General features: G+C 30.7%; 1 protein-coding gene across 5 annotated transcripts in view; it reads left to right on the plus strand.

Moving 5' to 3' along the window:
- LIN9 (lin-9 DREAM MuvB core complex component) overlaps window positions 1-12,997 on the plus strand; it is a 79,815-nt gene that overhangs the window by 26,123 nt on the left and 40,695 nt on the right. For 3 of the 5 annotated variants that reach the window (XM_074262609.1, XM_074262606.1, XM_074262608.1), the window contains exons 2-4: window positions 3,331-3,363; window positions 6,866-6,960; window positions 10,544-10,648. In XM_074262609.1, the coding sequence (XP_074118710.1) occupies window positions 6,958-6,960; window positions 10,544-10,648 (108 nt within the window). In that variant the 5' untranslated portion in view covers window positions 3,331-3,363; window positions 6,866-6,957. Of the gene's footprint in view, window positions 1-3,330; window positions 3,364-6,865; window positions 6,961-10,543; window positions 10,649-12,997 lie in introns of those variants that run through there. The other 2 variants (XM_074262607.1, XM_074262610.1) reach the window with 2 other exon arrangements.

Below are 12,997 nucleotides of genomic sequence, written 5' to 3' on the forward strand. Positions count from 1 at the left end.
GCACCACATTATGTTGTTTTTTACTTCATTTAATTTGTTTTATTTTTATACCTTATCAATTGTCTATGATGGTTTATCTATTCCCAGGGTTTGACTAACAGCAATACTAAGAAAGAAATAATAATTATTATTATATATCAGTACTTAAAAAGATTCCATAAAAAACTGCATTGCTGGGGGGCCAACTTTTTAATGACTGTCCACAGCTAGATAGTTGAATTATTGAATAATATACATGGTATGTCTCTAAGCCCATATTAATCGGCTTGTAAGATTTAAAGTTAAAAGGAATCCTAGAAATCACCTAGTCCTACCACATCTAATTCAGGAGCAGTTGAGAATGATTTCCCCAAGATCATCCAGGTGTAAAATATAAAATGTCCATCCACAGAAAGATAAAGCAGCTTTAAGCTGGTGAATGATAGAGTAGGAAAAATAGGGAACTTGGAACTGATAGATGGTGTAGATTGTACATTTGCTATAAATGATAGATGACGTAGGTTGTAGATTTTCTATAAATAGCAAAGACTGGGTTCTTTTATGCTAAGTCCAGTACTTACTCTGTATAGTTGACTATCAAACATAGAATCCTTGTTCTACCCCCTCCTTTTTCAAATGAGGAACCTGAGGCTTGGTATAGCATTTGCCTGAGTTTGTGCTGTTTTCTAGCATATCTTCAAGAATTTTGGTTCATTTCTATGTCATAATGAAACATCAAGTTCTTGTAGATAAATAATAATGGTACCTTTTATACAATGTATTGTCACATATATTTTCTTATTTGTTTCTACTATACCTCTATATGAGGCAAACAATGCATGGATCATTCCAATTTTGTAGGTAATATCTCCATTTTTTATAGTACTTTTAAATTTACAAAGCACTTTCATCACAGTACTTCCTCTGAGTAGTTATACAGAGATTATCCTCATTTTTAAAATGAGAGGAAACAAAATTTAGAGAGGCTAATTAATTAGCAGGATACAGCTAGCATGTCATGGAGCACAATTACAAGTCTTCAGACTCAAAATGTTCTACCTTCTTCAAACAAGCCCTTCTTTCAGATTTCTAGCTTGTGAAATTTCTGTCTTTTATATAGTTTCCTGAATTCTAAAGAAAGAATTTAATTTGATTTTCCATAATATCATAAACTATCATTTTCCATTTTCTTTTCTTTTTTCTTTTTAAATAAGGATTGTGATGTAATTTGAAATGTTCTTTACAAAAGTCATAATCTTACTGGGATAGAAGGGTATTTTTAAAAAATATATATAACTTTTTTTTTCTATATAACTTAATTTTCTCCTTTAGTTCTCTTACCACTCTCTTAAAGAGACAATTTTTAAAATTTATTTTTATTTTAATGGTATTTTATATATAATTTTCAACATACAATTTTGTAAAATTTTGTGTTCCAAATTTTTCTTTCTTCCTCCCTTGCCTCCCTCTCCTTAAGGCAGCAAGCAATCTGTTATAGATTAAATATATTTAATTCTTTTAAACATTTTCATATTTGTCATGTTATATAAGAAAAATCAGATCAAAAGGGAAAAAGACACAAGAAAGAGGAAAAAAACAAGCAAACAAGAACAGCAAAAAAAGGTGAAAAAATTATGTTTCGATCCACATTCAGTCTCCGTTTTGCTCTCTCTGAATGGGATTTTCTATCCCAAGTCTATTGGAACTGCCTTGAATTAGCGCATTGCTGAGAAGAGCTAAGTCCATGACAGTTAATCATCAATCACATAATGTTGTTGCTATATACAAAGTAATCTTGGTTCTTAAGATTCATCTTTTTTTAAACAAAACTTTTAAAAAGTTGAAGGGGGGAAAGTTAACCAACCAATATATCAAAAAAAAATTTTTTTCAGCATTTCAATAGTCATCCTCTTGCCTCTGCAAAGAAGCAAAGATCAGTTTTCTTTTCAATAAATTTGGCTATTCTTATTATACTGTTTCAGTTATCTTGTCATTACTATGATCTAAATTCTTATTTTTGTAATCCTGTATATTTTTTTTTCTGGTTTTCTTATTTTACTTTGCATCAGTTCCTGTAAGAATCTCCATACTTTTTTTTGTTTGCATCATGTTCATAATTTTTTTGGAAATTAGGCAGCCTAGTAAATAGTAAATATGGGGGTCTGGAAAATCCAAGTTCAATTCCCAAGTTCAATTTCTGCCTGAGGCCCTAGAGCTGTTATGCTAAACAAGTTGCTTCACCTCACTTAATCCCAGTTTCTTCTGTAAAATGGAAGTAATAATAGCACCTAACTTTAAGGTTTTTGTGAGGATCAAAGGAGATAATATAGAAACTGCTTTGCAAACTTTGAAGTATTTTATAAATATTTTTAAATTTATGGTACATGGATGCAGTAGAATATTACTATGTATTAATATTGTTACAACCAGTAATATTTTATTGCTTTCATGTGCCATAATTTTTATTTAGCCATTTCCAAATAAGTAGACTTCTACTTTGTTTCCAGTTTTTTGCTACTACAAAAAGTACTTCTATAAATATTTCTACGGGACCTTTTTATCATTAACTTTCTAAGTTTTTAGGACACTACACTTTCCTGGTTCTGTGCCTACCCATCAGACTACTCCTTCTGTTCCTTTTTGTACAATCCTTTTAGGACTTTTAACCATAGAAGTCATCATCAGGATTCTGTCTGGGCTCTCTTCTCTTTCCCTCTATTTCTATTTCACCTGGTGACATCAACTCCCATGAATTCCATGACCAAGACTGTCCTCTCAATTCTAGGCATTTTTTCTGACTGTCCCCTTTGCTTAGAATACTATTCCCTTTTCTACTGTAGTGCTTCCAACTAAATCGCCTCTTTTACTGCAGTCTTCCCCAACTCCTCTAATTCTCATGTCTCCCTTCTGTTAATTGTTTCCTATTTATTCTTTATATAGCAGGCTTTATTTGTATGTTGTCTCTCCCTTTAGGTTGTGAGCCTCTTGAAGGCACGGACCACCTTTTGCTTCTTTTTGTATCCCCAGTGCTTAGCATAGTATCTGGCACAAAGTAGATATTTAATGAATGTTGATATTGATTGGAGTATATATGTAGCAGTGGTATCTCTAGGGCAAAGAATATTATACTGATTTTTCTTTGCACATCTTCATAATGCTTTCCAAACTGATTAGAATTATTTACTGCTCTACCAGCAATACATCAGATTCATTTTTTTGCAATCCTTTCAGTGTTGACTGAGTCTTTCTGCTTCTGTCATTAGTCTGTATATTTTAGATTTCAAGCTCTCATATTTGACAGGGATTTTTTGGACTGGCATAATTATTAACTTATTTTATTTTTAATTTCAGGTTCTTCAGCAAAAGCACTTGTTAGTTTAAAAGGTAAGAAGTGTTATTTTTTAAAAATGTGATCTAAATTGAGGGTTGATAATTAACCAATTAAAATTGATCTGCCCATGCACTTATTGCAAAGCAATTTAGAGGTGCACCCTCCATAATGTCATTAAAATTAGATAAAAGGAGAATGTAAATTATCACATGAACACAATATTTATAAATGTGTGATTGATTGCATCTTTATGTTTTGGAAAAATGAAGCGTAATGTTATTGCAACCTTGTGTATATATGTTCTTTTCTATTAAAATATTAATTTGATGCATGGCTTTAGTTATTATTTAGATGCAGGAACACTTTTGATTTTTGTGTTGTAATTTAGAAAGATTAATCATTAGAAATGTAAGAAATTTCATTAATTCAATTGAATTTAGTAAATATTTTTCAAATGTTTATTCTGTGCAAAGTACTAGGAATACAAAGTTTAGATGAGATCCAGATACTGCCATCCAGGAGTTATAATCCTTAGGAAATTATAATTAAGGAAATCTCTGAACTTAAAAAAAAAAAAATCTCAAGAAAGACAATATTCTGAGCTTTGTAGACTTTTCTTATTAGTATAATTGTTCTTTCATAATTATAATTTAATAATACATTTTTAAACCATCTGTGCTTTGAATATTATGAACCGTATAGAGACCTTCCTGGTTCTAAAGAACTTTTCCTTAAAACTATTAACTCAAAAATAATTAGAATGTATGTACAGTACTGCTTTTTATCTTTCTGAAGGAAAGGTTATCTATATGAAGGACTAAATGTTTTGGGGTTTTTGCACTTTTTTCTTTGAGCTTGTCCTACTTCAAGGCATTATGCCAGCCCTTAATACAATTTTTCTGCTAGAATAATTGTTGGACGAGATTTGTTGTGTAAAGAAACTAATCTGTGGAACCAACCCAAACATTTTTAAAGTTGTATTAATTCTTTCAAATAAATTTTCTGTTTTTGCACTCTGAGTTAAAATGTATTAAATAATCTTTTTACAGACTAAAAAGCCCCTGCATTTTCAAAGATATATGTCCAATTCTTATTTACTTGGAAGAAAAAAAAAGTCCTCTTATTTTCTTTTCAAAGGCAAGCTCTGGAAAATATATGTTATTATTTACCTATGCAAGGTAAATAATATATTAAGTTTTTATTTTATGAGATTTTTTTTCTTTAGTAGACTGTTTACCTTTTTTTGACACTAGAAAACAAGTGTGTACAACCTAGTTTAATTTCCATGTGCAGGTATTTAAGACATTGAAGTAAAAATTTCAGGGTAAATAATATTTTAAGATTAAGACTTATTAGAAAGACCATTGGATTCTTTCTTGCCAACCTTTCCTAGTTTTAATCAAAATTATATTTAAAGAAATGAAAGCCAGACATAATCTGACATGTATAACTAGATTTTTGGAAAGTGAATTTCATAGGGTTTAGAGAAAAGAAATATAGGAACTCATGAATTAAGAGAAAGTCAGCCTCAGAGAAGTAGAAAAGTTTTCAAGAAGGAAATTGTGAAGATACATAGAAAAGAAATTGTGTAGAGGAAAAGTGAGAGTTGTCTTAACAATACAGGTTGCTCATTAACCAACTTAGATTTTAAAAGAAGTAAGGACAGAACTGGAGAGTGTCAAGAGATATGGGTGATTAGAATGGTTCAAGGGATAGAGCTTCCAGTTCATTCTATATGAAGGTTGGCTGAATTTAAGTTAGGGATATTTAGTCTTTGAGTAGAGAAGAATTAGAATGTGAGTGACTGCTATGTTCAAGTATTTGAAGAATTATTATACAAAAGAAAGATTTTGCTTTTTCAGCACTTCCCAGGGAGTATAACTAGAAACAGTCAGTGAAAATTGCAGAGACAAATTAGGCTTGACATAAAGAAAGCCTTAATAGCAATTACATGTGCCATAATGGGCTGCTTATTAAGGTAGCAGAACTGAAGTTCTCCAACTACTTGTTAGCTATATTTAAGAAAGAAATCTTCTTGAGTTGGACTAGATGTCTTTTGAAATGCTTTGAAAGATCTGGACAAATACTGTCAGATTTGATTTAAGGACATTTTAGTTTTTAAAGTGATCGGGGTGTGTGTGTGTGTGTGTGTGTGTGTGTGTGTGTGTGTGTATACTTATTGTTTAGATATGTTATTCTATATCCTTGTTTGACATCCCTATTTTAGTTAATGGCACTGTCATCCTTCCCTACTAAAAATAAGCTTGAAAATAACCCTTTTCTTTATGTATAATTAAAAAAAAAAAAAAAATGAGTTGCTAATTCCAGTCAATTTGACTTTCAAATTATCTTTTACATTCAAACCACCACTCTAGTTAAATACATGAACTGTATTGCAGTAATCTGCTAACTAATCTCCTTGTTTATACTATTACTTCTGTGTAATCAATCTTATGTGTTCCTGTAAGATTAATTTTCCTGAAGTACTTTTTTGATCATATTGCCTATTACCTCTTAATCCCAGTTCCTAAAGTCTTCCATGGCTTCATGTCTAGAATTCAATGTATTTCACAATTTAGCATTACTGACACAGTCTTATTTCCATCATTTTACTTTTGTATACTACAGATTCCTATCAAATTAAAAAATTTGTTCCTGAATGTTGCCCTAATTGCGATTGATTTCTGTATCTTTGGTCATAATATTGTCTATATTCTAGCCTCACCTTCGTGGTTTTGCTTGCTCTATTTCTTCTGTCTGTACTTCAAGGCCTAATTTTTTTCATGAAGCCATCCAGGGAGTCTCTTAGATAACTTTTAATTCCTGTCCTCCTTCTAAATTTCAATAGCACTTTCAAATTGTGTCTCATACAATTGCCATTTTTATTCTTATATCTTGTTAGGCGATACACTTTCTTGAAGTCATTGACTGTCTCAACTTAAAAATTTCTATAACCCTTATTAACAGTATCTTGCATGTAATAAGTGGCAAATAAACAAGATCTATCATAATGACTTTTTCAAATTATTTTTGGAGTTAATACAGAAAAGAATGTTTTGTATGTAGGACAGTTTTAAAAATTTATTTGTGTTAATATGCCTTTTAGTTTCAAATATGAGGAAATGATTTTTATTATCAGAGAAAATATTCACATTATAATGAAAGGAAGAAAACATTTTGTGGTCTGACTTCTTTATTAATGAGTAAACAGATTTTATTAATGATAGTTTTTACATATCCTTATGGGATATATAGAGCATCTTGTTTCTGATGGTAAGGTCTTAGACCCTTGTCTTTCTATTCTATCTCTTCTACTGCACTGACTTGCTCAGGATACACACACATACACACTACAGAAAGAGATTGGTGTCTATGCTTCTCTAGGACTGGATCTCCTGATTTTAAAAGTATTTTTTTAAATTTTTTTTGCTCATAGCATATTGCTTTTTCTTTGAAGTATATTTAAATTATATTACAAATGATACACACATAAATCAACCAGTCTCCATTGGATTAGATTTAGATTTATATTAATGAGATATAATTTTATCACAGAGGGAAGCTTATCCAGTACATGGAATGAAAAATACAGTTCCTTACAGAAAACACCTGTTTGGAAAGGGAAGAATACAGCCTCTTCAGTGGAAATGGTAATTTTTTTTTATTTATTTGTAATGATAATGAAATTATCACTTATATTTTATTACTGAATAATAATTCTCACAGATATCATTATTGAAAGATTCCCTTTTCTCCTAAAGTATTTGAGGTTCTTGGAAGAAAGTAGTGAATATTTTTCAAGCATAATTCGATTAGTGAAAGTTTAATTAATTCTTATATTATTATAGTCAAAAAAATTTCTGTATGTATTATTGTTTGTCTATGTTGGATAATAAATGTAAAATAATTCTTATATCACTATCTTACTGGAAACATTTTGAGTACAATTCTATTAATTGTTCAAATCTACTTTCCTAAGGATTGATCTAGGTAAAATTTCATTAGAAGTTGACTGGTCACTTGATGATGAATTCTTTGATTATAGCAACACATGAAACAAAAAAAAAAATTCAAAATAGGCATCAATCCTTTGTATCTTCCTTTGACTTATACAAAGACAGTAATTAAAAAGGGGGGCTAAGTGCTAAGACTCAAATGGTTTTTATATTGTTCCATATTCTAAATGTGAGATATTTACCAAATGACTAATGAGTGTGAGTTTTGAATACAAGTAGAAACATAAGAAATAGCATAGTTGTGGCTAAATGAAACTCTGAAAGAGCAAATGCTAAGTGGTTGATGGAGTCAACTTTATTGTATGTACAAAGGTAGCAGCTAAGAAAAATAATTTAATGGAACATTTGATTGTTTTGTATTCTAGTGCTTATATTAAGTATTTACAAAAAAGCTCACTGTGAAAGTAAGTCCAGCTCATGCACAAATATCTCTTGAAAAGGATGAAAAAAATTCTTCAAAGAATTCATTAATACTTTACATTTTAAATCAACATATATTTTGATGATATGGGGATTTCAGTGCAAAGATGAAAACTTGTCAAGACAGTAAGAAACGAGTTGGAAAATGTGGATTACAAATAAAAAAAATCAAAGAAATCAAAGGCTTACATACTAGAAGCTTCATATTTACATGTCACGAATATTTTCTTCAAGAAAAGAATTAGAAGGTGCTAGACTTGTTGAGGAGGAAATAAACTCACAAGAAATTAAATTGATCATATTTTAACAGGTAGGAAATGACTCAATACTGATATGAGATTCATTATTAAATTATTAAATTCATTATGTGCATACAATCAGATCACCAACTTGATAGAGCAAATATCTGTTTATGTGTGGTTAAAATAAAGAAAATTAATACAAAGCTGAAATTAGAAAAAAGATACACCATATAATTAAAACAACTATTTGAATAAATTATCAAAGACAAAAAATGGAGTGTAAATGAAAGAGAAGATGACATAGACTACAATAATTTCATGCAGAAGTTTCACTAATACAAATGAATAATTATTACAAGGCGACCAAAGAATCTAAAAGTACCTTTATGTGCTGACACTTGACTAACTTCCAAGTGTAATGAGAGAACACCCAAAAGTTATACCATGGTATGATATAAGTTTACTACTTTGTAAAATGGTATATTGAATTGTTCTTTTTGTGTGGGAATATGTGTTTGTTAAATTCAGAATTTTCAAAAACATTTTTATTAAAAATAATGCAAGTTTTTGCAAAGTATTATCTCATAAAATTGAGAGAAGTAATGGAGGGTAAAAGCAATTTAAAGAAAGTTTGGTGAGATACTCAATCAAGCAATGCTCTCCTGAGAGCATTTAGGAGTAAAAATGAAAGTAGGACAATAGAAGAAAAAAGAAAAAGACTTACAAAGATAGTGATAACAATTTTTTTTTCAATCAAGGACATTGGAACCACATCCTAGCAAAGATGTTAATAAAGAGCTAATAAAAACAGCCAAATTAAATCAAATCTGTATGGAAGAGTTCCATCCCAGAGCTGATAAAGTTGCAAATGCATCACTTCATAAGATATCTGAAGGAAGGGAATATAGTAAAAGTGTATTTTAAAAATCCTGATAATACTTTTTAAAAGGATATTTCGATAATATTAATGATTTACATTCAAACTTTCCTATCTATTTTTTATGCAGGCAATTTGCACATGAACCGAGGGTTATTCTAAATTAAACTGTCAGTGTTAGAGGCAGGCTTTTGCAAGCAGTATTCTGCATGGAAGACAGTTACCATTACACAATTGACTGAAAAGATGTACATGTTGCTGTTCTTATTGTTTACTAATCCATCTTAAAAAGCTTTTGATTCAGAAGAATAAAATGCTGCTTTTTAAAGATTATCTTCCAACAAGGTATATTTCATGCGCGCGCGCGCGCACACACACACACACACACACACACACCAAAATTATTCAAGAATTCATGAAAGATATTCCAATAGAATTTTCTTTGACCTGCTGATCATTAAGTATGACATAATTCAGGGACATATGTACTTAGCAAAGGTATTTCTGCTTTTGTGAAGAAAGTCAAAAAAGAATTCGAATTCAAGAATTCCCATAGCCATGGTTAAAAAAAAAAATGTGTATTTTATTATGTACCCCGAGTCCATCACCTCTCTCTTAGGAAATGGATAGCAGGCTTTATCAGCAGTTGGAGTTGGGGTTGGTTATTGACTTGATCAGAGTTCTTAATTCTTTGCAGTGTTGTTTTTAATTGTATAAATTGTTCTGATTCTGTTCATGTTATTCTGCATTAGTTTTCCCAGGTTTCTCTGAAACTTTCTTTCATTATTTCTTTTGTCCAATTTGCTAAAAGTTCCTTTACTGATCCGACATTTCCCCTAAAAACAAAGGCCATTTTTGTCTCCTTCATGTCTGTGAGACAAGAAACACTAATCTTAAAAGCATTAAACAGCAATATAATTCATGGAGTCATACATGATGATAGTAAGTACACTGCAGTAACAAATAACAGCGAAAAACTAGAATAAAGAATATTGTCAATCCTTTTATGACTGAAAAAGACAGGTTTGTTCATGTGCCAAAAGCAAGATAAAAGGATGATCACCCATTATGCTCCACCAGTACCTCATAATATATCAGCAGAAAGTGAAGAAGGCCTCTAGCACATTAGGTGAACCCCTTGTGTCAAACCTGTGAGATACAAAGTCAAGAATTACACATAGTAGGTTGCCAGCCCATATTTTTAAAAAGGAAATATATGCTGATGAGATCTTAGAACATTTTGAATAGTTGAGGATTTTGTGCTCAAGAAATATATAATAAGAAACAAATAAGGGCATCTGAACAACCAAAATGACATAATACTGGAATAGATAATAAACTACATTTTGTATAAGCCAAAGAAGAGTAATTTTAGAGGTAGATGATAAGGGTAAATAATCTTGTGATTGGTATGATTGCCATTTGGGGACTTCTGTTCCCTCCCATCTAATCAAGTCTCAGACTAATGGAATAGGCAGGAGGGTTTGGAGACCAATCATGTGAAAGTATTTGTCTGGCTGCTTTGTAAATTATAAATTATCTCTGGCATTTTATTTTTCATTGACATTTCTAATCAAGTAATGGCTATATCATCCTGTTATGGGAATATGTATCGTATCTAAAAATAGAAAATTGTTCTTGCTTTTTCACTTAATTCTTTCAAATTTATGTCATATAGCCCTTCAGAAATTCAAAACGAAGCCGTCTTTTTTGTGAAGATGATGACAGACAATTAAATACAAGGTCCCCTAAAAGAAACCAGAGAGTTGCAATGGTTCCACAGGTATGTGTGAGTCAAAACTGAAAAAAGAATAACAGTTTAGCATAATACAATTTGAGCCAGCATTTTATAAATTTCTGGGAAATACATAATTTGCAAGAACTGCTATCCAAGATTCGAAATGAAAGCAATGATACCAAAGTGATACTATTTATTTTTATTCTTTAGATCAGTTTTTGTCTCAAGAATTATTAATAGAAAGTTACTACTTCATTTATTAATTTCAAATTTGAAAGTTCCTGCCCTCTTATTCTTTCTTTCTTAGACATAGAAAACATTAAATAAATAGATTCGGCAATGTAAAAGCCTTTTTAAAAAATTCCCTTCAGGGGGTAAAGGAAAATTAAGTCACGTACACTACTACTGAGGGAGCACATAGCCCTTTTTTTATTTTATCTCAAAAAGGATAGTATATGGAGTGAAATCAAATAATCCCTTTCGCTATTGGCATTCCTCTCTAGTTGATTATCTATATATTAAAGGGACATTTAAGGTGCAATAGAAATTTTTAGAAGGAAGTATTAAATTAAGAAATTCTATATTACTGCTTATACAGAACTCATAATCCATCTTCATGGCAGATTCAGCTTTTCAGTACAACCACATTTCTGACAACAGCCTCAAAAAATGCATCATTATAATGGGAATTTTATTTCCCCATCAGAACAGATAGACCAGATTATAGAGGTTATCATATAAAGCAACAATAAACTCCATAAAAATTTAAAATAATGAAACCATGTCTTCAAGTGGCTGTAAATATGCTATAATTGTGCTTATAGGCAGCTAGATGGTTCAGTGGATAGAACATTGGACTTGGAATCAGGAAGATTTATCTTCAGTTGTTCAAATCTGGCCTCAGACATTTATTAGCTATCAGACCCTGAGCAAGTTATTTAACCCTGTTTGTTTTCAGTTTCCTATCTGTAAAGTAAGCCAGAGAAGGAAATGGCAAACCACTCCAGTGTCTTTGCCAAAATGGGGTCATGAAGAGTCAAACACTATTGAAATAACTCAACAATAGCAGCAAAACCCTTTTTTATACAAGGAACTTTTACAAGGCACTTTTTGGGGAGAAAAAAAATTTTTAAGTATATGTAAAAACATCTTTTAATACTTATTTTTAAAATTTTGATTTCCAAATTTCTACATTTCCTCTTTCTTGAGAAGGCAAACAGTTTAATATGGTCAAATAAAACATATCTTTATATTAGCTGTGTTGTAAAATAGACATACCCCCCCAAAAAACCCAAGAAAAATAAGGAAAGTAAAAAATAAGTTTCTATCTACATTCAGTTATATCTCTAGAGATGGATGTCATTTTTCATCATAAGTCCTTAAGAAGTATCTTGGATTGCTGAGAATAGCTGAATCATTCACAGGTGATCATTGCACAATGTTGCAGTTACTGTGTACAATATTCTTGTTTTGTTTATTTCACTTTTCATCAGTTCTTAAAAGTCTTTAAAGGTTTTTCTGAAAATATCCACTTTGTCATTTCTTATAACACAATAGTATACCGTCACAATCATATGTTACAATTGTTCAGCCTTTCCACAGTTGATGGGAAAATTTACAATAACACAAAAATTAGTTTTCCTATATGGTGCATTTGAGCTTTAAAAGCAATATAAGAGCCATAATAAATGTCAGACAAACATACACCATTAATTTTGCTTGTCCTCTAAGAATTTCAAAGTATTTGGAGGGAGAATTGTTTGAATAATCCATTTTTCTCTTTTTAAGTAGATTTTTATTGATGTTTTTTGTTTTTTATATCAGTTAATTTTCCCCGTTCTCCTTTCCTCTCCCTATAACAAATTTTTTCATAAGAGGAGAATAAAAAATTCAGCAAAAACTATCAATACTTCAAAAGAAAAATTAATGTTATTTATAATGGTCTGTACCTTAAATACTTCTTCACCTATGCAGAGAAAAAAGTAAGCAGTTTTCTTCTTTCTTTATTTTAAACTTTTATTTTTTAGTTAAATTTTATTTTCTTTTTCTTTCTCTTGCTACCACTAATGAAAAAGAAAAACAAAATCTTTGTGGTAAATATACAGTCAAACAAACCAAATTTACAAGTTGGCCATGCCCAGAAATGTGTTTCTAATTCTGCATTTTAGTTTATCACCTCTTTGTGAGGAGGGAGGGAGCATTCTTTATTGTCAGCCCTCTTGAATCATGCATGATCATTATGTTGATCAGAGTTCTTAAAAGACTTTTTTTTTTTTTTTTTTTTTTGCTGAGGCAATTGGGGTTAAGTGACTTGCCCAGGATCACACAGCTAGGAAGTGTTAAGTGTCTATGATCAAATTTGAACTTGGATCCTCCTGACTTCAGGGTTGGTGC

The sequence above is a fragment of the Sminthopsis crassicaudata genome, chromosome 4 (genome assembly GCF_048593235.1).
Source record: "Sminthopsis crassicaudata isolate SCR6 chromosome 4, ASM4859323v1, whole genome shotgun sequence".
Classification (NCBI taxonomy): domain Eukaryota; kingdom Metazoa; phylum Chordata; class Mammalia; order Dasyuromorphia; family Dasyuridae; genus Sminthopsis; species Sminthopsis crassicaudata.